The sequence below is a fragment of the Lutzomyia longipalpis genome, chromosome 4 (genome assembly GCF_024334085.1).
Source record: "Lutzomyia longipalpis isolate SR_M1_2022 chromosome 4, ASM2433408v1".
NCBI classification, from domain to species: Eukaryota; Metazoa; Arthropoda; class Insecta; order Diptera; family Psychodidae; genus Lutzomyia; species Lutzomyia longipalpis.
The window spans coordinates 12,919,156-12,943,289 of NC_074710.1; the positions used below are offsets into that span (position 1 = coordinate 12,919,156).

The 24,134-nt window shown below is 34.1% G+C and overlaps 4 protein-coding genes across 5 annotated transcripts; 2 read left to right on the forward strand and 2 right to left on the reverse strand.

The window, feature by feature from the left end:
- Positions 1-639: 639 nt before the first annotated feature.
- Positions 640-2,560, reverse strand: LOC129796425 (kielin/chordin-like protein). The gene is made up of 3 exons (XM_055838338.1): positions 2,089-2,560; positions 978-1,241; positions 640-898 (listed from the first exon to the last, which is right to left on the reverse strand). Exons 1-3 carry the CDS (start codon positions 2,486-2,488, stop codon positions 720-722), a joined length of 843 nt encoding a protein of 280 aa, XP_055694313.1. The 5' UTR covers positions 2,489-2,560; the 3' UTR covers positions 640-719.
- Positions 2,561-4,275: 1,715 nt separating this feature from the next.
- Positions 4,276-19,665, reverse strand: LOC129796427 (beta-1,4-N-acetylgalactosaminyltransferase bre-4). Of its 2 annotated transcripts, XM_055838341.1 has the most exons (5): positions 19,323-19,665; positions 9,469-9,684; positions 8,642-9,400; positions 7,005-7,347; positions 4,276-6,933 (listed from the first exon to the last, which is right to left on the reverse strand). In XM_055838341.1, the coding sequence occupies exons 2-5, from the start codon at positions 9,612-9,614 to the stop codon at positions 6,925-6,927; spliced, it is 1,257 nt and encodes a 418-aa protein (XP_055694316.1). In that variant the 5' UTR covers positions 9,615-9,684; positions 19,323-19,665; the 3' UTR covers positions 4,276-6,924. The 2 variants fall into 2 exon arrangements, with proteins under 2 accessions (XP_055694316.1, XP_055694315.1); XM_055838340.1 differs by having other exon boundaries at positions 4,276-7,347.
- On the forward strand, positions 12,205-15,186 carry LOC129796426 (juvenile hormone esterase-like). The gene is made up of 5 exons (XM_055838339.1): positions 12,205-12,473; positions 12,875-13,499; positions 13,556-14,079; positions 14,145-14,255; positions 14,319-15,186. Exons 1-5 carry the CDS (start codon positions 12,279-12,281, stop codon positions 14,676-14,678), a joined length of 1,815 nt encoding a protein of 604 aa, XP_055694314.1. The 5' UTR covers positions 12,205-12,278; the 3' UTR covers positions 14,679-15,186.
- A 2,965-nt stretch (positions 19,666-22,630) lies between the features above and the next one.
- Positions 22,631-23,890, forward strand: LOC129796428 (pancreatic lipase-related protein 2-like). Its single transcript, XM_055838343.1, has 3 exons — positions 22,631-22,691; positions 22,752-23,016; positions 23,089-23,890. The coding sequence occupies exons 1-3, from the start codon at positions 22,652-22,654 to the stop codon at positions 23,816-23,818; spliced, it is 1,035 nt and encodes a 344-aa protein (XP_055694318.1). The 5' UTR covers positions 22,631-22,651; the 3' UTR covers positions 23,819-23,890.
- Positions 23,891-24,134: the final 244 nt, after the last annotated feature.

Below are 24,134 nucleotides of genomic sequence, written 5' to 3' on the forward strand. Positions count from 1 at the left end.
AATTAAAAAAAGTCAATGTAGATACACGTTCGGAAACTACCAGGCGGCTCCATCGGCTTAAATCACTTTGTAAATCAAAGCACAAAATTTTTACAAATCACTCTGTTCGAGGTAAAAATTTGTAAATATATTTTTTTAGCAATAATTATTATGGAAATAAGAGACTAGATTGTGAGTAAAAACTGCTCTCAGTTCATATTGTACTGTAAAAAGTTTTAGAATAAAGTGTCCGATATCTTAACAAATTGTTTGTTATTCCTGTGCACGATTTTTTTTGTAACTCTTTGAAGCCTATTGGATCAGCTCTCACTAAAAATTGAAAAAAAAAAAGATTTCTTAGGGATACTTTTACTTAATATTTTAGGTGAATTTTTTTTTAGTGTTCAATACATTAAAAAATTGGAAAAAAATGATTGATTTTTATAAGTTTCAGTTTATCACTTTTTCTGTTTTATAAATACTCGGGCGGTGGCGAGAAAAAAAAACGATTTCTGGGTAACTTTGAAGGACCTATAAACTTTCAAAAACCCTTTTTCCTTGAGAAATCACTTTTTTCTTCTGGATGATTTAATTCGTGAAAATTTGAAAAATAAAAATCTTGAGCATATCTGGGTAAATAAAACTCAACAGCACAATTAATTCAAATTATTTATATTTATTACTGAATACTTTTGTTCATATATGTATATAAGTTTTTTTACAATAAATATTTTTGTAACTCAAGATGCTTGAATACAGGTAACCATCGGGGGGACACTGCATTGACATTCAACGGCGGACCCATTTGCAGTTGAAAGTTTGTGTCCAATTTTAAGTTTCAATTCCCCAAAAGTACATTCCATGTTAGGATCCTCATTTGTGTGCTCCTTGCCCTCAATCACTGCATCCGAAGATTCCGCTGAAGATATCACAGAAAAGAAGGATGTTATACGTTCATGTATTTGTAAATATTTATTTTTTATTCTTTCACTACTCACGGCATCGCCATCCGATGGGGCAACATGTGGGTGTTTTGTAGTAGATGGGAGTACATCCAGTTCTAACGCGATCCGAAGAATGGAGCTCAATGCCACATTCAACGGGGCTACAATTGGGATTTTCTTCGAGTTTAGTGGTGTTATCGAAACCTTCGGCACAGATGCAGGTGTAGCAGTATTCCCGTTCTGGATACATACTTTCCCCAGCACGGTGTTCATTGCCATTCATGTAGCACTTTGAGAGTTTTTCAATATCTTTTTCAGCTGTTTTAAAAAATGGTTGTAAAAAAAGAAGAATTTAAATAATTAAACGTCACAACTATAAGAGGAATCAGAAATTTAATTCTTTTTTTTTCTAGTCTTTCTTAATGTGAAAAATACGTTGTTTCACTCATTTTATTATCTAACAATTTTTCTCACCTGCCACAAAGGAGATAAAAAGCAGTTTTTGGGGGCAAATTAACTCAGATATACCCACGATTGACTATAAGAGTCAATTTTCAACTGAAATTCTTGAAATTTCGCTCATAAAGTTTTAAAACTTTTCCTTCAACTGAATCCATTATGAACTTTATGAAAATAAAAATTATTTTTACAAATTTTATGCAATCAAAGTAAATAAAAAGTAAAAGTCAACTCTTTGGCGTCCATTGGGTCATACGTTAGCCCAAGCTTGAAATTAATATAAATGATCTTAATTATTTCTAAATTTAAATGAATTTAAATAATTTTCCAATTCGGAAATACATTAAGATTACGCATAAAATGGGCCAAAGAAGACGTTTTGACTAAGAAATGCCTTTTTAACCCTTTCGCGATCAATGATATATAAAAATAAGGAAACATGGGCTCTTTTAATCACCATATTTCTTTTATGGATGCTCTCAAGACATTAACTCAGACAAAACGTCTTCTTTGGACACTTTTTCGTGATTTCGATGCATTTTTAAGTTAGAAAAATATTTGAATTCATTAAAATTTAGGAAAATAAAGGGTTTCTCATTTGGATGACTCAAAGAACGCGAAAGGGTTAAAGCACCCACAGAATATATATCGCGCTGAAAAGATCGCCAATGTATAATTAAAGGAGCAAATCAGGGTTTACACTCACCACACACATATTCTTCTGGACAGCAACTACCCATGCTATTCTGTGGAATACAACCCTCCATGTAGGGCCCGAATAGGTCGGGGCATTCAATGCTTGCACAGGTGATGATTCCATTGCGACACAAGCAAGATGCCTGGCAGAGGCTTCTTGTGAGATTTTGAGGAATTTCATCACCATCATTGTACGCGACGCCCTGGAAGAAGCACCCATTGCCCTTCCTGCCTAACACTGTATCACAATCAAAGCGCTTTGGGCAGCTCTCCTCACCATCCTCCTCCTCAAGCACTGGTTTGCATCCAATTTCACTGTAAATCTTCGGTGTGAAGCACTCCTGTGCCCTACTACATTGGGCACATGCTAAAAGCACCATCATCGAAAGAATTGAAAACTTCCACAGCATTTTGTCGAGCGCGGCCTCACAGTTCGCTTGCAAATGACTAACTACCAAGTCACTGGGCTGTTGTGGGGCTTGTCTATGAGTTGTGTGGCAGCGTTGAGAGTATACTGGAGAAGCGTGTCATTGGAGGGTGTTACGAGAAAGTGCTAAATGTTGATTTAAACACCGCACTTAATTCTTCATGGTTTTGCAATAAAAATCACAAAACTGAGTTTTTCCCGCCAATTTTGCATGAGACCCAACGTGGTGCTTCCAAGGACTTGCACACATTTTATGTAAATTGGTGGCAATGACAATGCAGAATCATGCTCATCATCGAACTCTGTGTAAATAATATTAATGGAAGGTCGTCTGTCGCGTTTTTTTTTGGGAATTACCCATCTGCGAGAAAATTGATTAATACTGTCAACCATAAATACTCAAGCATTAGGCTAACAATAATTGTTGTTTTTTTGGGTAATTTGGCGTGAAAAAGTAGAGTAAATAAATAGAGCAATGTGGGTTCATTCAAAATTGAGTTTTTCTCATTCAGTCAGAATTAAAATGTTGAAACTTATGCCTTTGATTACATGTGCGGTTTCTTACTTTTCAATTTCTTTAATTTGGATTTGCCAAATTTTGCCATAGGTTTCCCCCTTTAAATGAAAAATTCTGGACTTATTCTGCTTTAATCTTCGGAAGAAGTCAGTCAATACCTGGCGTCTCCACTGGTTTATTTTGGTTTAAAGTTAAATATCTTTGCCACCAAATACAAGGCAGCTCCATCCTAATTTTATACATCTTCCTTTTTTTATAAAAATAATTTATATTTTTTTATTATAAAATAAATAAATTAATGAAAATAATTGGCTTCCTAAACACACCTCGTATAAATTTTTTACTACGCCCTTTTTCATTAAAATGATTAAAATTTCTTCTCAGAGAGTAGACTACCGATTTCTTTTGCGATGAAATTGAAAGTGCCAAACAACTACCAGGCGCCTCCATTTTCATTTCCTGAGATTTATTATTTACTTTTGCAGTAAAAAATGATAAACACATCAGAATTCCTTCAGATTTATTTTCCATTACGAAAAGAAAGGCCCAATGACTACCAGGCGTCTCCATCGTGATTGAAAGCTTTTAATGTTAAATGTAATTGTATACAACCAGGCATCTCCATTTCAATTCCTCTATTCAATATGACGCTAAAAAATACGTTAAAGTCTTTATTACCCCCATTGAAAGGCTTTCTTAAAGCTGGAACGGAAATGAAGAATAGGTAATGAAATTGTCATCCTAATGAATTCTTCGAGACTAGGCGATCCCCATAAATGACTTTTAATTTGTTTTGCGTTTTGTAGTTATTAATGTGAATTTGCAGTTATTGCACGTATTAGATTATTTATAATATTTTCCATAGGAGAAACCAATTTTGGGAAAACCAATGGGTTGTTGTGAATGGCAGTGAGGAGGGAATATTCATTTAAAACTATTCCCCGAGAGAGAGAGAGAGAGAAGAGCCAAATTCCCACGTGGTAATGAATAAATTAGACGGGGGAAATACGTACATATAAACAGATTGTTGGTCAAAGTTTTGAAGCTTCAGAGAGTTAAATTTAATTATTTCTATTTAGTCATGGGTCCCCCTCACATGGTGTATGTGTGTGATTTTATTGCAAATTCAGAGTAAATGCAAATTTGCGGTGTGCACTCCTTCCATAAAATAGCAATTTAAAATATAATGTAGAGTTAAGGTCACATGAAATTAGGTTTTCCGTGCAAGATTTATGAATGAATGAAAAAAATTGTTTTGGTCTTCTTCTGAAAGTTTATTTAAATGGTTTTTTGCTATTTATTAATACTGATGTGTCTGTAATATATCATTTTTATATATTATTTTATATCTTTTTTTATTATGAAATTTTCTTATCACATCAGTTCAGTAAATTTATTTCATTAGTTTATGGAATTCTTTACAATCTCACCTATAGATTACATTTTTTCTCTTTATTGTATGTCTGGTATTTATTTCTTCTTCTTCACATTTTATTTGCATTTTGAACGTTTTTCATTGAACCATTCTACATTAGCTTTAGTAGAGAATTTTCTACAAAAATTTGCGCTTTCTATTGAATTTTTTTCTTCATTATCAGAAAATATTTCTTTTAATTCTTGTCATTGTTTTATTTGATTTTATCCCAGCTATTTCTTTTCTTTTTTAGTATAATATTATTTTACTACGAAATTTCATTATTTCTATGTTTTCTCGTATCTCTTTCCAAACTTGGCCAACAAAGTAACTTTTAATGCATTTTTCACTTCAACATGGCACTTAATATCAATGATAATGGTATCTATCATGCATTAAAAGAGTAGGTATAGGTAAGTAATATCATTATAGATGTTTAATCTACTTTAAGTAGACTGGCCTCTTCATATTTTCACTTATTTTGAGATTCGAATAAGAAAAGAGGAGAATTAAAAAATAAAAATGGGTAGAATTAACCCAAATGTAACAAAAGAAACTTTGAAATAAATTTTTAACTAAAAATTTTGATAAATTTAATTCTTTTTTTACAATGATCTTGATTTTTTTAATTGACGTGGTTTTTTCTTGATATTCACGTCTTCACCTTTCTTCATTTTTTTTACTTCGTAAAATTCGAATAAAGAAGTGTAAGTGCTTAAAGAATATTCTTAATTAAGAAAAGGAGTTTATTCATTCGCGTATTAATTTTGTCGGGGATCAGAAGAGGTTTAGAAATTGCTAATCGAATTTATATTTTTCCACTGGAATCATCAGAGAAAATTCAAATATGGAGTTTATTCAGCGACCAAGAAATCATTGAAATTCGCTTGAAATCTTAAAATTTCAAAGATTTCAAGGATTTCTCGGCCGCTGAATAAGGCTCAATATTTGTTTAACCCTTTCGCGTCCGCATGAATTATAGAAACTTTGAAACATGCGGTCTTTTTATCATGAAATTTAATCTGTGACTGCTCTCAAAGGTCAGACAGAACGTATATTTTGGCCTTGTTTCCGTAAATTCAACGCAATTCTAATTTTGAAAAATAATAAAATTCATTAAAATTCGGGTAACGAAATGTTTGACATTTGGATCAACATAGGACCCACAGAACGCGAAAGGGTTAAAAATAAAAGCAATTCAGATTTTTTTGTCTTTTTCAATTCATGAAGTATAAAATAATTTGAAAAAAAATCGATGAAACATCACAACGAATGTTTCATGCATTGAAACAGACAAGAAACAAGAGTGACGTCAGTTTTTGCATTTTTAAGCAAATCTTTTCAGGCTTTTCTCATTCTGTTCCATTGGAAAAATAAGAAATTTCTCGGGCGATTTCTTATATTGATTCTTTACAAAATAACCGTAACCCGATTCCATTCGAATGAACAAATGAAAAATCTCCTTTCTTCAATATTTATGATAATTTTAAAATTAACATGTGGAATGTTGTTTTCTTTTTAGGAAATTTTCAAAGATTATTGCACAGCATCTTCGTTTTTAGTAATAAATTATTTTTGATTGTTTTAATAGTTTTTCAAATATTAGGATTTTGGAGTATTTTCTTTGCAATTAAATTTGGATAATTTATAAAATACAGTTTGTTTATACAAAATGGGAGTTTTTTCTGTAACTATAGGTAGTAGAAGATAGAATATTTTTTATTTGAGATTAAATTGAGTTTTATTTTTCTTTTATTTTAGCAAGACGGGCTGCAGCTTTTGGCGGAGAAATTTTATTCATTTTATTGAAGTAATTTAGAAATGTTGTATTCCAAATTGCATTAGAAAAGAAAAATCAGAAAGGGTAGGTACCTCGACCTAGACTAAAACCTATAATTTCTAATTATATTTTTCATTATATCAATAATCAACATTCCAATTGATAGAATAAAATGTTTTTTAATAATATTTCGATATTTTTCAATTTTAATTGATTTTTTATGATGTGTTTATGAGTTTCTATCATACAAATTTATTTTCCAGCATAAAATTGTTATTTTTTGTTCTATTCTATGGCTCACATTTTGGGAAGATAAATATTTAATATTTACTTTAAAAAATAATATAAAGCAGCTCTTTTTATTTTTAATAATATTTTTTTTTCAGTTTTGGAAGTTTAAAGAAAATGAGGAAATTGTTTTTTTTTGCAAAATTATTCCTAATTTCTTGAAAAAATCACATGAAAAAAATTTGTTCAACGCATTTCTTTTAAATCTACTAATATCAACAACAGATTGAATCTGTTTTGTTTTTCTCAGACATTTCTACATCAATTAAATTTTATTTTATCACACAATTTATTTTTTTCTTTTAACATTCACTAAAACTAACATAAATTGCAATTTATACAAAAAAAGGTGTAGATGAGATTCAACGTTCTCACGTGGAATTAACCCAATCCAAACTTCCAAAACCATTTCCAATTTTATCAGCTTCCCTGGAAAAGTGCGAGACATTTTAATGTAAAAATGATTTACTAAAAAAAAAAAAAATTTCCGCATTACTTACATCTTGAATTTCCACCAAAATCCACGTGTAGAGTGGCTTCTTTTGGATATCCTTTACGCTATATCGTACCGAATTGAGCCCATCCGTTTCAAAGCGCTTAGATCCAGTTACTAATTTCTCATAGCGCTTCGGGTTTGCCTTCTCCTTCTTATGCGTCAGCATTGTGTAGCGAGCAATGTTAATGGGATACCTGGCTATGTGGAAACCCATATGCTTCAAGCGATTCGACATGTCATCGTCCTCACCGCCCCAACCCCAAAAGGAATTTGAGAATCCATTGACCGCACGAAATTGTTTTGTCGTCATTGCGGACACCCCGCCGAAAATTGTGCTATATGGCAGTCTGTTTGATGTGGAAGAGAAAGGAATATGTATTTACAATTAAATTGCATTTGTGTGTAAACCCCCAACATATGTATCTATATAGCTACTCTGTAATTAAAATGTTCCCACATGTGGTCTTTCAAAAGCCCGCTCCACACAATTCAATTTTATCAACACACAAAACTTTCAAACAATGGAAATTCATTTATGAAATATTCATACATAGCGTGTGGTTTCACTACCATCATACCTACATATATTGTTTTATCATTTCTTTACTTTCACTGCATATTTTGTAAATATTTTGTTTTTTTTATTGTTGACAACAAATATAAAAAAGATAAGTAAACAACAAAAAAAGATATTAAACAAATTAAATTATTTTTACTATAAGTTTAAATTTTTATATAAATTGCTTCGAATTGTAATTATTTTATTTATTTATTTATTTATTAGATTGATAGAGGGGTTGCCATCATTTCCGATGATTCCCCTATTAATTATCTTCAATTAATTTATTAATGAGTTCAGTCTTGGCTCAATTCGAAGAGACTATTTAGATAGACGCAATATTGTAGAGAGACTTCGGCCCAGCTTAAGAATCTTACGCCTATTTTAGAAAACTCAAGCCTGGCTCTAAGATAAGCTTTGACCTAGTTTAGAAAATTTAGGATTTATCTAAAAAAAAACTGATCTAGTTTCAAAAGCTTAGAACTAGCTAAAAAAAAACTTGAACCTGATCTTAAGAATCATAGGCTTAGCTTGGAAAACTTAAACCTGATATAAAGAAGAATATAAGGCATAGTTTAAAGAGCCTAAGCCTTAAAAATTTAGGTCTGACCTTTAGTAACTAAGGCACAATTTAAAAAAGGTAGGTCCACGCTTAAAACCTTAGGCATAGTTAAAAAATTAAGCCTGATCTTAAGAAACTTAGTCCTAGCTTCAAAGACTTAAGCCTAACTTTAAAAATTTGAGTCCAGGTTTAAGAAACTTAGGCCCACAACTAAATTTAAGCCTACCCTCAAGATTCTTAGGCCTGGCGAAAAAACGCAGAGTTTAGCTTAAAAAACTTCTAAAAATTTTCCTCTTTTAAAAGAGCTTTCTTAATGAATAAGAAGATTGGGAAAATGCTTAATTTTGGTCAATAAATCGTCGTATTTTGATCTGAAAAATTAATCAAAAACGAGGAAATATTCTCTTTTTTGATTTCTCTTCATTTAGAAAATTGAAAAGATTTTCTTTCAAGTCCTACACCTCCAACCAAAAGGATCTTTTTCTGTTTTTTTCTACTTAAATATTTTCTTGTAACTCACTTGAATCCAAAGGTATCCACTGCAACGGACATATGACGCGGTTGATCGGGGCAGACGTAGAGATTGCGATCATCCATGGGTAAAAGATCAACATCGTGGAAGATAAAACAATCCCAATTTGCCATTTTGGAGGCTTCCTTGAAGCCAACATTCATAAGAGCGGCTCTATTGAAGAGATTCCCCGTGGTTTGTTCCACCACAAAGATCCCATAGTTCACCTGTTGGCGCTGCAGGAAGGGATGGAGGTTCTTCAGGAAGATAGGCAGGTGTGGTTCACGATCTCGGAAGGGCACGACAATGGCCACGTGATCCTTGGCATTGCACTCTGTTGGGCGATACCAACCGCCAGGTTTTAGCTTTGGCGCCAACCATCTCTCAATACTGCTCATTGTGTCCGATGTGAGATTCACCTCAATGGGCCCCTCGAGATCCGGTGGTGCTGGTGGGCAGGCATTGAGCCCGAGATTCGTCATTATGTTCTTGAAGAACTTTGTACTGCGCGTGGTGACATCAGTGCGCTTTGGTGCCTTCGTGAAGTGCTCCAAATCCATCGGGAGGGTCTCATTGAGAATGTGCGGGAGTGATGCTGTAGTTGATGTATTTCCTGCTGATTTAGCATCTTCCACGGAGATGGCGGAAGAATTGGCGATAGGGGAAGCAGCTGTTGCATTAACTGAGGCTGAGGTACTTGACTGTGAGTGCGTTATGTTGGCCACTTCGGAACTGGAGCGTGTTCGCTTTGGCCACAGTAGTGGAGAACTACAAGAAAAAATAAATTTTATTTTTTTGTTTTGAATATTCAATGAGATTTGAGACATTTTAATTACCTTGTGTGAGATAGAGTTTGGATGTGGGTTAATTTGTCAAACTTAACATCATAGTGGTAGCTGAAGAAATTGAGGAGCACCACCAAGATAAATCCGACCAACAACGCCGCTTTAATTGCGTGCGCTCGGCCGCAGGATGATGCCATCGGGCCATGAGATTATACTCCAAAGCCTTATTTGAATTAAGTATTACGCTGCATCCTATAGTCGTCCCATCTGCAACAATATTAAAGAATTTTCTTATTTTTCATATTTCTTTTATTTAATTCGTTAAATTGAAAGGAAAACCTTAAAAGAATTTGTCTAAAAACCAAAATTTCAATCATCCAATACAAAATATGTTAATTTCAAGGATTTTTCGTGGATTTTTTAACCCTTTAACGTTTTTTGGGTCATACCCTGACCCAAAACGAAAATGATTTTTTAGAGATACTTCTAGTTAATATTTTTGGATGCTTTCTTCGCCAGTATAAAGCTAAAGGTCAACCTTTCAAGACATATTTTTTTGATTCGTCCAATAAATTCCTTTATAGTCGATTTTTTGCATCAAACTTGGGAAAAATTGGTCGATTTTCATCACTTTGAAAATCAGTATTTTTTTCTATTTTATAATTTTCCGATAGTCTAAATCGACTTGAATCTTATAAATAGACTAAATAACAAGAAAAAATTGCTTTATGAGAACCTTGAAAGTTGAACCAATTTTCCAAAAAGCTTTTCCAAACTTTTTGGGTCAGCATATGACCCAATGGACGGGAAGGGATACAAAACGCGGAATTTTTGACAACTCATTTCCCATACATAAACAGTGCGGTGAAGTGGCTAGATGAGCCACGATTTTCAGTGATTTGAGTGATTTCCTGGCCAGAATCTCTGGCCAGGATGTGTTCTGATGGAGGGATGGGTATCCTCCTTTAGTATTGTGTTAAGTTTAACGCAATTTTGTGGTAAATAAGTGGTAAATTTAACGCAAAACCGTGGCAAGGTACGTGTTTTCAGTGTGGAGAAGCGGCTGGATGAGCCACGAATTTCGGTGATTTGAGCGATTTCCTGGCCAGAATCTCTAGCTGGGATGTGTTCTGATGGAGGAATGTGTATCCCCCTTTAGTGTTCCGTTAAGTTTTATCCAAATATGTGGCAAATAAGTGGTAAATTGACCGTAAAACTGTGGCAAGGTGCGTGTTTAGAGGAACCTTCACCTGGGATGACACTGAAAATCCTGACCAAACCACTTCTGGTCGGTCTGATTCTCATTGTAGTTCATCCCAGGGTGCTTCCGAGGCATCTTGGGGGTAACATTACCGGCCACGGATACAGAGTGCTTCTTAATTGTGAATATCAAAAATCCGTGTTTTGTATCCCTTGCGGTCCATTGGGTCATATGCTGACCCAAAGCTTTTCCGGAAAATCCGTAAGTTGGAAAATTTTTTTTTCGACTAAAATTCATATAATTAGGCCCAAAGAGTTGGAAAATAGCAAAATTTCCAAAATCGGCCCAGCAGTTCTAGGCGTGGACCTTAAAGGGTTAAGAGAATACATTTTTCGCTTAGATAGTTATATATTCAATATGTCGATTAATTTAACTGGAATAGAAAAAATATTGGTTTTCTATGTAAATAAAAAACGTAAGAATTATATATTCCTCAGTTATATAGAAGAGTTTAACCGGGCAAAAAAATATGTAGAACCCAGTTCATTTTAATTACCATGAAAACCATTAAAACGTTGATAGTAGAATGGGATAATTTACACGGATTTCCCAACACTATGAACTCTTTAATCGAAACATTTTTTACATTTTATAATATTTCAGTGAAATAACTACGCTAATAATAATAAGCAAGTACTCGTTGTTGAGGACGATGTGTAAAATAATTTCATTTTATAATATGTTGGGATTTCACATACAAACTATTGTATAATAGTCGGAATTTCTGATCTTCTCATATCTGGCTTAAACTCTGTGGATGCAGGTTTTGAACGTTCTTTATTCCAAAAACCATAACGCGTATCAACACAATCGGTTAAGCCGTTTCGGAAGACTTTCTCTAACTTGAACTTTCTTTTAATGAGATATTTGTGTAAAACAGATTGGATTTTTAATTCAAAATGGCCGCTTTCGACTATTTATGGAGGAATGTGAATAGCATAGAGTTCACTAAATCCTTTTCAACAACAGGCAAGGGTCTCAGAGGTCTAAGATTAATACGGCAATCTAAAGTGGAACTTGAAAGCCGTTCAGTTGATTATTTAAGCCGGTCTTAAAAGAATGTTCTAGAGAAAATCTTCTAACGTTTAGAACACATAAGCTTTGAAAAATGACCATGAGAGGCGACACAGTTTCTACAAAAAAATTTACTCTCTCTTTTTCTCTCATTAAACCACTTAATTTCAAATAGTAATTCAAATTACAACGCATAATTATTTCGTGCACGTTGTGGAATACCAACGTTCATAGCTGGTGGACGCTTTATCAAAAGCTTCTAATATGTAGATCGTATACATAATATTAGAATGCGGAGAATATTTAGAATATTCAGTTTAGATTTAGAATATAAGCCTCTCCCCCTCTCTTGATTAGTATGCGTGTGTAAAATGATGTCATTTCCTCATAGTTTCTCCCTCCATGGTGGTTTCTTGGGGAAACGTTCTTGTACCGCTTCAATAATCTGGTCAGGAGGGAGTTCTAAAAAATTGCGAGAATTTTATATAAATGTTGCCTGTCTGCTAATACGCACCTCAGTCTGTGTTGTATTTTATGAGTCCAAAAGAGACAATTTGTGATAATTATTTTGTTTAAAGACATCAAAATGCTCAAGTTCATTGTGATATTCACCTTACTCAGGATTAATAATTGTGATCAGTGGCTCAGTGAGGATTTATATGGGAATTCTGGGTATTCTATCTCCCAACCGAGTCATTTGTATCCGAGATCAATAAATGAGCAGAATAGCACTGAATCCATTGAATCTCAAGATCTCAAAATTCAAATGAATCCTCAAGAGGTGAAAATTGTGAATTTCTTTAAGTAAAATTATTGTGAAATCCTTAAAAAAAACATTGAGAGTGTTGTGGAAGTAAAACACGGGATTTGATTTTTGAAAATTTTTCCCATTCAATTAAAATGAATTATTTAATTAATAGGTACTAAAAAAATGTTTAAGCATTGACATTTGTTAAAAATTAATAAAAAACTCTTTAAAATAATTCCTTGTTTAAAATTAATTTCTAAAAAAATACGTTAGGTTCAAAAAGAATTATCCATGCCTGGAGAAGAAGGCATCCTCTCTGAAACGTCGCTTGAATTAAAAGAGTTGAATTCCCAAAGATAAAATCCCGTGTTTAACTTCTATATCAACGAAAATTGACCAAACTTTAACATTGAGGATAATTTTTGTTCTCAAAGGAAACGAATCCTGCAGACTTTAGCGATGTCTGCACTAATGCAGGATGCATTCGGGGGAAGATTGAGAGTGGACGTATCAAGCCCTACCAGGCCTTTTACGGCATTCCCTATGCTGAACCTCCTGTTGGAGAATTAAGATTGGAAAACGCAATTCCACACAGAGGATGGTCAGGCTATTGGAATGCCACATACCCAAGAAGTGATTGTATTCAGAGAAATGTCTTCCTCTACACTCAACCAATCTTGGGCTCAGAAGATTGTCTCTACCTCAACGTTTATCGACCTATTGGGAAGAAAGATAAACTTCCAGTCATGGTTTTCATACACGGTGGGGGATTCACATCATTCTCCGGAAGTCCTGGTCAATTCGGTCCGGACTATCTAATGGACAATGAGGAAGTAATTTTGGTTACAATGAACTACAGACTTGGGATGTTTGGCTTCCTCTGTTCGGGAGATGAAGCTGTTAAGGGAAATTTTGGATTGAAGGATCAACAGCTTGCCCTCAAATGGATAGCAGCCAACATTGAAGCCTTTGGAGGGGATCCTGATTCCATTACCCTTGCAGGACAAAGCGTTGGAGCTGCTTCGACGCAGTACCACATTATTAATCCAGATTCTCAAGGTACTTTCCTTAAGGATCTGTTCCATTGAGGTTTCGATTTATCCTTATCCTTTCAGCCCTCTTTCATCGCGCCATTATGTTGAGTGGAGCTTTTAGTTTTTGGGCACTGGGAAATGATTCAGCAGTGAGATTTAGGCAGAGTGCTCAACGGAGTGGGCTGCAAGATTGGGAAACAGCATCAACTTCCGAATTGGCAAAACAATTCAAAAAGTTGGATGCATTGACACTCGTTTTGGCCTATGATCAGCTATACCTTTTCCCTTTAACTCCTTCAATTCCACTTCGTCCCTGTATTGAAGGCAACTGGGAAGGAGCTTTCCTGACGCAGGATCCAGAGACCACATGGGCTGAAGGGAGATTCCCACAGAAACCTATTCTCTTCGGAATGGTGGCTAATGAGGGATCTTTTGCAGCGTCAATAGGAGAAAATAGTACAAGATTGAGGATTTTTAGTGAAAATATCTATCAATTCCTTCCAATTCATATGAACTTCGATCCTAGATATACGCAAGATATTTTGGACTTTTACTTCGATGGAGAGGACTACATCAACGCCACGAATGTTCAATCGTACTACCAAGTAATGGCTGGAACATTTTTTTCTTAAACTTTTCTTAAAGTTTTTTTTTAAATAATTTATTTTAGATGTTTGGAGATAGATTATTTTATCATCCAGTCATAAAATCGATAAATCAATATCGGAAATATGCTGACTCACACAAAAATCCAATTTTCATTAACAAATTCGGATTTCAGGTAATGCAAATTCGGATTATTTCCACAGGGATTAATTTATTTAATGAGACATTTTCCTTGCAGAGTTCCTACACATTTGTTAAGCTTATAACAGGGCAGGATATAAATCTGGGAGTTTGTCATCTGGATGATCTCATCTACTTGTTCAGCATGACGGATTTCTTCCCAGTAATTGAACCTAATACTCCAGAAGGACGAATGAGTGATGTTCTCGTACACACAGTGGTTAATTTTGTTGTTCGTGGAGAAGTAAAAGAATGGGCAAACTTAGAACCTTGTACGTCAGAGACAAAGTCCTTCTGCGACTATCAAGCTTTCACGAGATATGAGGAAATGGATCCTAATTCTGTTTTAGTTTCCATTTCAAATAAAATTGATGAAGAAATGATTGAATTATGGGATAAAATTGGATCATATTTTTGAAAAATTTGTATTTAAGGTACCTCCTATACCTATTTATTAGATTTTAAGGAATGTGAAGTATACAATATCCTTCTGAAAGTAGTAGGCAAAGATTGGTGAGCCTCAGTTGAGTTAGTTCAAAAGAATATTTACAATTTTGGTTTGAGCTTTTAACGTTTTTGTGTGTCTTAAGAAGGACTTCTTTTCAATTCTTTTTTATGTTTTTTTTTCTAAGATATTTAGGTACATTTTAAATATTTTTTTTTTAAATTAATTATCAAATGAGCATGGAAATAATATTGTTTGATCTCTTAAGAAAAGCCTCAACTTCCTGAACTTTCGCCCATATGGTATAGTTTTCACAATCAGAAGTCAGGTTTAGGGTATTTCTTGTGAAGAATTATTACTTAGGAGTTAGGAGGGAATATCTCAAATACGACCTTTTTCTCATGACTGAATCAATTATCTTTCAATTTTATCATTCTTTCACTATTTTGTAATAACATTAAAAATAAAAGGAATAAGTCCATATTTTTGTGTTTTAAATGAAATAAGAAAAATCTTATTTGATTGCGTTTAATTTGTAGGGTAGGACGGGGCAAAAAATCAATGCTCTGTCTCGCTAAGAAATATTGTGAGCTCTTTCTTAAACTTTTGTGCCTTTTGTGTTATACCATTTGCCCATTTATTCCAAATATTCTCCAGATAAACACCCCTTGGTTCAGACCCATCAGTAGACTTTCAAAAAAAGTGCGGGCATGCTCGATAAATGATCCCAAATGGCTGAAGAAAATGAAATTATTTATCTAAATTCTTGATCTACCGTAAGAATGTCTCGGAGATCGCGCATTTTATTCCCCACGATTATCTTATTGTGGCTTTTCAAGGGCAATAGTACGCTCAATTTTCAGCTGAATAGAAATTCCAGTCCCAATTAAGCTTCTCTCAGCACACAATATCATAGCATTCAGGGCAATTGCCACGGAATTGCGTCACGAAGGGTATCAGCTGGGAGAGTATGTTAAACTTTATCAACTTAATATACATGGGAATGTATGCAAATGAATTCAAAGCTGCATTATTGATTTTTTTTTCAATTATATTTTCCCTTTATAGAATTTCCACGCAACAATTAGGTACGTGTCAGCAGCAACAGCCTGAAGCTTCTATACAAAGTTTGTAATAAAGTCTAGAGGGGCAAAATGTACATTTAAATGGCAATTTATGTCTAAAATTGACACCTTGTTTTCTAAATGGGACTTGTGGGTAATGAATTCCTCATGTGACAGGGCGATAAACAAGGAAATTTTGTAGTCTGGTAACTTAATCATTATGGGGACTTCGACTCATTTCCATCGCAGCACTCTGATTGACAGATTAATGTGCTCTGATAAATGCTTTTTCGGTAATTAACCTCGGGCACAGCCTATATAGCAGCCTATAGGTAGGCTAAAATTACAAAATAACATACAATCACACGCCATAGAGAGAACCAAAAATAGTTTTCAAATGAAACACTAAAAATACACGAATTAGGCTTTATCCACAATCAAATTGTGAATAAATTTGTATTTTTGTAAGTTTTTTTTTAGATACAAAAGTTCTTAGTGCTTTTGGTTTGGTCCCTACCACAAGTAGTTGCCTTCTACTGTAGATGCTATATATAGTTTTATACATAATATATTAAATTAATTCATGAATTTGTATGAAAATTTATCGAAAACATCTGCGTATTTATTTTAAATTGATTAATATTTAACACAAACTATATAGGAAAATAATTTAGGGGAGAATGGCTCAAGAATAAACAGAAAAAGTTTATTTTTCTCTAAAAATATCTGTTTGTAAAGTTTCAATGAACATTTCCTTGAAAAATAAGAAGAATCAATTAAATTGTAATTTTTGGAATTAATTTTCCTTTAAATTTTGATTCTGATAGATTCTTAACGCGTCATTGAGAGTTTGACAAGAAAACGGATAAGTTAGGAGAAAAGGCTACATAAAATCTGTTTAAGAGTGAAAAAAAGAGCCTCAAATCTTCTAAGAAAAGTCGTTACAATCAATTAATAATTTCTCGAACTTTCTGTGGAAAAGCATAAATTCTAAAAATTCATAAATATTTTCTTTTCATCTTCATTGGAAAGAATACCTTCCAATAAATCAGAAGGTAAATGACATAATAAATATTTTCTCAAAATTTAGTATTTTCCAATAAAATTCCAAGAAAAGCTCCAAAAGCTCTCTTTCAACGTCTTCAGTGTTTTTCATTGTAATATTTGTAGTTATTCATTAAATCCTTCAGCAACAATATAAATGGAAATTGTATTGTGAGATAAACACGTACACTGCACTAATTCTTCCTCTCTTTTCATTCAATTGAATCAGCCAGAGTTCTGGTGGAAAATTCATGCCAGTGCAGTGTGCCACAATTTTGAGTCTGCATTGCGTATAGTATTACAATTCATATCAGCACAATCATTGCACCCTCCACCCTCAGGCTGGAAAAAAAGTCCAGCATAGGGATGGGCTGGGGGCAAAAACGTCTGTTGACAAACTTCCAGAAGACACAGCTTTTTCGTAACTCGACTGATGATCATGTACCGTAGCGAGAAAATATATTTCACGAAAATCCCCAACTCCCAAATAATCATTAGCATTTTCCACCACGATGTTGGGGAATTTTTCGTGACGACCCTCCCCCCTTTTTCCTGTCCGCAACTGAATAGAAGGTACATATTCCACACCGTGCAATTTCGCGTCAGGTTAAAAGGAGATTGACGATGGTAAAATGAATATATTGCTAGTTTTCCCCCCACAGCTGATGACAATTTAATTTTTTTGCCCCAAAATACTTTATGATTTGGACATGTATGGCAAAGTGGAGCAGTTGCAAATAACATTGGACATACATTAACATTTCAGTTTGGACGGGTATAAGTAGCGAATGGTCACAGGTATTGAAAATAACTGATAAAAAATTTGTTATTAAAGTTTTGAATTCTGAATGATTTTCTTATCCTACTAAGCATTTTGCTGTTCTCTATTTTTAATCATTTGAAAATCAGGCTCAAAAGTTTAAGATTTTCATTAAAAAATCCCTTAACTCTTTAAGAATCATTGGTGTGTTCTCTTCCCAGAAAATTTATCATCTTCTATTAAAGATTTATTAATTAATTTCTCAATGTTAGTATGTTTATAGGTATATGCAGTCGCAATCACTGCAGGAATATGATTTGATTTAATATGCACTGAGAATTTTAAAAATAAACAAGGACGTCCCTAAGGAACAGAATGATGAATAACGTAAAATGAATGAAAATTTTAAAAAAGAGCGATTTTTCGCTAAATTTTTTAAATTAGATCTCAAATGAATTTCAAAATTATTTTTCATAAATAAATAAAATTAAAAAATTAAAATTAATAAAATTTTTCCAAACGTCGCTGTATGACAGAGAAAGTGTGTTGAGGAACATGGAAAATTGTTCTCCAACAAAGTGTGACATTTCATCTTTTATTGACGAGCTTGTCTTTACTACAATTTGCCCATTGTACTATAGGTATTTAGTTCGTCAGGAAAATTTTCTTTGTTGAGTTTGAGAACACAAAAGAAAGATTTAAAGAATTACTTCACGAAAAAATTTAAAAATATTTGTTTAGAATTGAATTTTATTGACAATTTCCAGTGAAATTTCGCAAAAAAAAATTCTTAAAAGAGCATATCAGGGTTAAAAAAAAACTTTTATTCCTAAAAAATTCAGGAGAATTTAAATTTAAATATGTTGTAGGGATCGCTATGAGATCAATAGCCTTTATATTCTAAAATCTGTCTAAGGCTCTATTACCGGACTGAGTGAGCTTTAAAACTTCATGAATTTTCTTTCGGGAAATAATAAAATAATGATTAAAAGTCACGCAATGTGGGAGGATACAGCAAAATATAAAATATTATTAAACTCAAAAATTTATATTTTTGATAAGACTTGGCGATAAAAGTTCCATCATTTCCCTAAGTCTTAGTCAAAAGAGCCCACGTTGGAATCACAATGCTCTATAAATCATAAATGTCTATGGTGGAACTTGTAAAGTACTCTGACGTTATCAAAAGCAAAAAATCTCAACATCACAAGGAGGAACTATTTTCGTGTGTTCGGCATTATAAAAATAAAAACAGCACACAGTAAAATTTTTATTGTACCAAAGTGCTATTTGTTATTGGATTCCTTTCGTTCTCTCTTGAAATTGTATACCTATTACAATAATTAAGCACTCAAAATAAAACCATAAGGCTTTGCGTTTGCGCATCATGTCAAACACGAGCAATTTATACGTACATGTAGATATATATATTTTTTTAATTTTAGATAATTTGATATCTCTCTATTCTCATTGCCTCCCCCACAAGCTGTGAAGCCCCTTCTGTGGCACTTGTGTGCCCTCATTGAAGGTATATATAATTTGTGGTGCGTTGAATCGTGAAAGTCACTGTGGGAAAGCCCCCTCCTATATTGCGCTAATGGACAACACACGACCAACTCACGAGCTCAACATTATTATTACATGACCACTAAAACATATTTTTCTAACAGCTCTCTCGGGATTGAACCAACAAATAAATAAAATAAAATAAAATTTGAGGGAAAAAAGAAATTTTGTAAATTTTCAAACCTCATTGAGAGAACGAAATTCCGCCTTTAATAAATCCTTGGAAAATACATGGTTTTGGATGCAGGCAGGCTCCAGTAAAATTTTGACGTTAGATCACTGCACACACTGCTTAATATTTCACCCTAAAACACCTCAAGACTTCACAAAAAAATGAGATTCAAATTGCGAGATTCTTGGGTAATAAAGAAAAAAGCCTATTTTCACGGAAGATTTGGCCAAAACATCACTTAAATTATTCACTAAAAAAAATATATGGGCTTTCTTTTATTTATTGTGCACAAGCACACGGTTGTGTTTTGCAGTATTCGAGTGACAGATAGACACTGAAATGTGAAAGCGCACCGTGGACGAAGTTGTAGCGACTCAATTCCGATACAGTGCTCCTCAAACTGTTGGATACAATATCTGTGAAACTTTCCACATGATACAACGCTTGGGTTGGGTGTAGTCGAGGCATTAACCCATGTTGCATACGGTTGCATATCTTATGTTATCAGTAGTTTAGAAAATTAATTCGTTAAACTGTTGGGCATTAACTGAAATTTAAATTGAAAACTTTAAAGGAAAATTCATCAAAAAGTAATTTTCTGACGCATTAATCAACATAGTACGAAAAAAAATAATAGCGTCGTTTTGAGAATTTTTTTTTTTAGATAATCGAGTTTATTTTAGTTAAGAAAATATTTTTTTTTCGTTGACTCATAACTGGAAGTTTATGAAGATTGAAATTATTAAATCAGTTTTAATTCATATAGTTTTCGACAATTTATTTAAGCGATTCTAACGTTTGACGTTCCTTTTCTATCGTTTGTCGTATTCTGTTCCAACGTTTGGATTTTTTTGCTAACGTTTGGATTTTTTTTCTAACGTTTAGAATTTTTCTCTCTTAAGTTCTAGTTTGCTTTCGAACGTTTAATAAGCTTCTAGCATTTGACGTTTCTTTTAATGTACGTTTATTTGGACACTTGAAAAATTTCTTTTATCCCAAATATATTCAGCAAATTGAAATATTCTTATGTCTGATTTTAAATTCCTAAAAGTCAATTTTAAAACAGATTCTCAAAATTACGCCAAAAAGTTCTAAAACTCTTTTTTTGGGTCTTCTTTGGTCTATTGTGCGTGAATTTAATTTATTTCTTCTTTGAAAAACAAATTAGATTCATAAAAATCTGGGAATATAAAAAATTTCATGTGTGGGTCTACGTGTAGCCCCTCCACAATAAGCTTACTTTAGCTGCAGTGAATTTGGAAACGACTATAATCGCGACCACCCCAAACAAATCTGAATCTGAATCTACGTGTAACCCAAAAAGACGCGAAAGGGTTAATCGAATCTATTTAATTTTTGTGGAATTAAAACCTTATTATGCCGTTTTTCATCTCAAGATTAACAAAGAAAAGTCAATCATAACGCGTCCAGTTATTAGAGTTGGTATACCACAACGCGGATGGGTCAGTCTATGCGTTGTAATTTAATTTTTTAGTAGTATTAGTAGGCAAGGTTGATTTCTTTTATGAAATTCATCAATTCGAAAGACAAAAATGGTTATATCTCAAGTTCTATTGCACATACAGAAATTTCTTGACTAGTTTTGGAAAGGTATTGAAATAAGCTATAATCTGACATATATTTCGATACATTTCAAGGTCACCTCCAGAACACAAAATTGCGGATTTTTGTTTTACCAAAACAGTTTTTTGGACTTTTTGTCCTCAAGGAATGGTTTTAGAGGTTTCTGATGTTCCAGAAAGTTGTAGATAATTGCAAAACCTTTAATTTGATACCAAATTGAGCAAAATCGGACAATCCGTTTAAGAGATATGACTCTTAGAACTTTTCAAATTCAAGAATTTTTCAAATGGCTATATCTTCTAAACGGTGACATAGAATTTCTTCATTTTTGGACAGATGAAAGATATTGAGTCAGGCTACAACATATCAAAATTTAAAGGAAACGATAACAGATGTTGGGAGATATAGCCCCTTAAAGTTAGGCAATTTTTGTTTTTGTTTTTAGCGCCTCTTGCGGCCATTTTTGGAACTTGGAATGTTTTAGACAGTTGTAGGGCTTCTCAATACTTTTCATTTGATACCAAGATGGTCAAAATCGGTCAAGCCGTTCTCGAGTTATATCGAAAAAACACTTTTTGCTTTAGGCCGCCATATTTGCTAAACCGCTTGACCGATTTTCAAGTATGAATTATCGATGAAAATGTCTCACTGAGCTCTACAACATACTAAAATTTCAGACCTCTAGCTATAAGGGAACTGATTGACGGTGTTTCAAAATGGCGGACGGCGGCCATCTTGGATTTTGAAAATACGAAAAAATGAAAATTTACACCCACATTTCTATAGAAAACTTCAAACTGGAAGTCTCTATCTGTTACCGTTCTTGAGCTATAAGCCAAAGTTTGGGCCACCGGACGGCAGGCCGGCAGGCCGGCCGGATCAAAAATTTTTCACCACCATTTCCGTAATGTGGGATGTCTAAAACGTGCTCATACCAAGTTTGAGCCCGATCTGAGGTGGTCGGTTTTTCCGATGATTACAATACTTGGTATGCCACGATTGTGGTATACCAACTAATTTTTAAGCTTTTGCAGCGATAAGACATTCAAATATTCTCCCTGGTTACTCCACTAAAGCTTCCTATTGAATCTAGGAAGATCGAGATCGCTGTACGATATCCAAATTAAATAATCAAACTGATTATACTAATTAATCGAACGTTTTCTTTTACACCAAAAGAGCTTAATGTGTTTAATCAATTTTCATGCCTATTGGAAACGCAACAATATGTTTGATATGCTTCATTTTAACTTCTTAGTTTTTTTCCAAGAAGGTCATAAAAGAAATAATTTATTTCCCTAATTTTTTCCCCTAAAATCTTTGCTTAATTTAATACGATTGATTTCTCTAAAATATCTTCAGTTGCTTCTAATTCCTCAAATTGTTAATATCAAGTCAAATAGTTAAGTGAGAGATAGATCTTATCTGCCGAATATTTCTTCAATAATTAATAGCGTTGTGATAAAATTCCAATTTTAATCTTCATTGTAAAGATTCTTTTCGTGGGTAGTTTGCGTAGTGAATCAAAGGTTGACATTGAGTGCCTAACTAATTCCACTTTAGTCTTGAATTCTTTTCTTTATTTCGTACCTATCACACTTGTAGGGCTTTGCTATCTCAAAGTTAAATTTCACCCGTCTTGGGAGAATTTATTGAAATGATGGAGTGAGACCATATTCAGTGATTAGATAAGTTTTCCCAATAAAAGGACCACATTGTATTTTCTGATAAATCAGTATTCAAAGAAAACTCTGCAATGAAGAAACTCCTTTTGTGCCTTGGCTTTCTCGTTCTCGGTAATATTATTCTGGAAAATAAAAAGTGTAAAATATTGAAGATTTTTGTGAATTTTGTAGCACATGCGAGTCCCATTTGGGAGAATGACTACCAGAGCCCGGAGGTACCGTCAAATGACGAGAATTGGGCTCTAGTGCCTGATGGTGATGGAGCCATGCATATGTTTAATTTGAATCAGGAAGAAGAAGCTGCTCCCTTCTTCAATGCCGACCAAGTTATCTTCCGCCTCTTTACGCGTCGTAATCAAAATACAGGACAAGTCTTGACGCTAAATAATGCAGGATCTGTTTCAAATTCACAATTTGTAGCATCACATCCTACCAGGTGCGTAAATAACTAAAAAAAAAATTAAGGCGAATTCAAGATGATTTAACATACCTACCTTTTGTTATCAAGATTCATTATCCACGGATGGAATAACAATGGTGGTTCAGGCGTTAACACCAACATCAGGAATGCTTATCTGCAACGTGGAGAATTTAACGTGATCGTCGTTGATTGGGGAGCAGGTGCACAGACAGCAAACTACGTTGCTGCCCGCAACAATATCAACATTGTGGGTCCCAGAGTGGCTCAAATGGTTGATTTCCTCAATACACAGGGCATGGGATTCGGTAATGTTGCAGTAATTGGGCACAGCTTGGGTGGTCATACAGCTGGTATTGCTGGCAAGCGTACCTCACGTGGTCGTCTTGCTGCTGTTGTGGCACTTGATCCAGCACTTCCACTCTTCTCCATTGATCGCCCAGCTGAACGTGTTGCACCAGGTGATGCTAACTACGTCGAAGTGATGCACACCAATGCCGGCCTCCTTGGCTTTGATCTGCCAATTGGTTTGTCTGACTACTACCCCAACTGGGGACGCACACAGCCTGGATGTGGTGTTGATGTTGCCGGCAATTGTGCTCACGGACGTGCATGGTTGTTCTTCGCTGAATCCATCAACTCTGGACCTGGTTTTGTGTCTCGTCAATGTCGCAACTACAACGACATTGTCAATCAGAATTGCGTATCCTCAGGACCTAATCGTAGGATGGGCGGTGAACCACTCACAACAGCTGCTAGAGGTGTCTTCTGGCTTCCAACTAATGGAAATGCTCCCTTTGCAAGGGGTAATGCTGTCTAATCGCGCAAAACCCCCGTTGAACCAAAGAAAATTGCAACAAGGCTCTCAATAAAATTTTTATAAGTCAGTAAAGGGGTTGTTTTAGTTTTCCTTAAAGTTTACTGTCATAATTGTGTTTTAGTCTTGTCGAATGACTACAAAACTTGTATCTGAAACACCTTCGGTTCAAGTACAGAAGTCTCCTTTTATTTTCTCTCAACACACAGGTGTATAAGGCTTTGTCAAAATCAGATCATTTCATGCAGGCAAGTCTTTGTCTAAACATACGGCTATGAGTGAAATTCACTAGTTAGACAGTCCTACGATTTCTTTAGTT

What these genes read in the sequence shown, in the direction of transcription:
- LOC129796425 (XM_055838338.1), bottom strand. Translation starts at nt 2,488, where the DNA reads ATGCTGTGGAAGTTTTCAATTCTTTCGATGATGGTGCTTTTAGCATGT. An exon ending in TCCAGAAGAATATGTGTGTG is followed by an intron (nt 1,242 to 2,088) that starts GTGAGTGTAAAC and finishes TTTTTAAAACAG; the next exon opens with CTGAAAAAGATATTGAAAAA. An exon ending in CCCCATCGGATGGCGATGCC is followed by an intron (nt 899 to 977) that starts GTGAGTAGTGAA and finishes TGATATCTTCAG; the next exon opens with CGGAATCTTCGGATGCAGTG.
- LOC129796428 (XM_055838343.1), top strand. Translation starts at nt 22,652, where the DNA reads ATGAAGAAACTCCTTTTGTGCCTTGGCTTTCTCGTTCTCG. An exon ending in CCTTGGCTTTCTCGTTCTCG is followed by an intron (nt 22,692 to 22,751) that starts GTAATATTATTC and finishes TGAATTTTGTAG; the next exon opens with CACATGCGAGTCCCATTTGG. An exon ending in GTAGCATCACATCCTACCAG is followed by an intron (nt 23,017 to 23,088) that starts GTGCGTAAATAA and finishes TTTGTTATCAAG; the next exon opens with ATTCATTATCCACGGATGGA.
- LOC129796427 (XM_055838340.1), bottom strand. Translation starts at nt 9,614, where the DNA reads ATGGCATCATCCTGCGGCCGAGCGCACGCAATTAAAGCGGCGTTGTTG. An exon ending in CAAACTCTATCTCACACAAG is followed by an intron (nt 9,401 to 9,468) that starts GTAATTAAAATG and finishes TTTTTCTTGTAG; the next exon opens with TTCTCCACTACTGTGGCCAA. An exon ending in GTGGATACCTTTGGATTCAA is followed by an intron (nt 7,348 to 8,641) that starts GTGAGTTACAAG and finishes CACATCAAACAG; the next exon opens with ACTGCCATATAGCACAATTT.
- LOC129796426 (XM_055838339.1), top strand. Translation starts at nt 12,279, where the DNA reads ATGCTCAAGTTCATTGTGATATTCACCTTACTCAGGATTAATAATTGT. An exon ending in TATTAATCCAGATTCTCAAG is followed by an intron (nt 13,500 to 13,555) that starts GTACTTTCCTTA and finishes TTATCCTTTCAG; the next exon opens with CCCTCTTTCATCGCGCCATT. An exon ending in TTAACAAATTCGGATTTCAG is followed by an intron (nt 14,256 to 14,318) that starts GTAATGCAAATT and finishes TTTTCCTTGCAG; the next exon opens with AGTTCCTACACATTTGTTAA.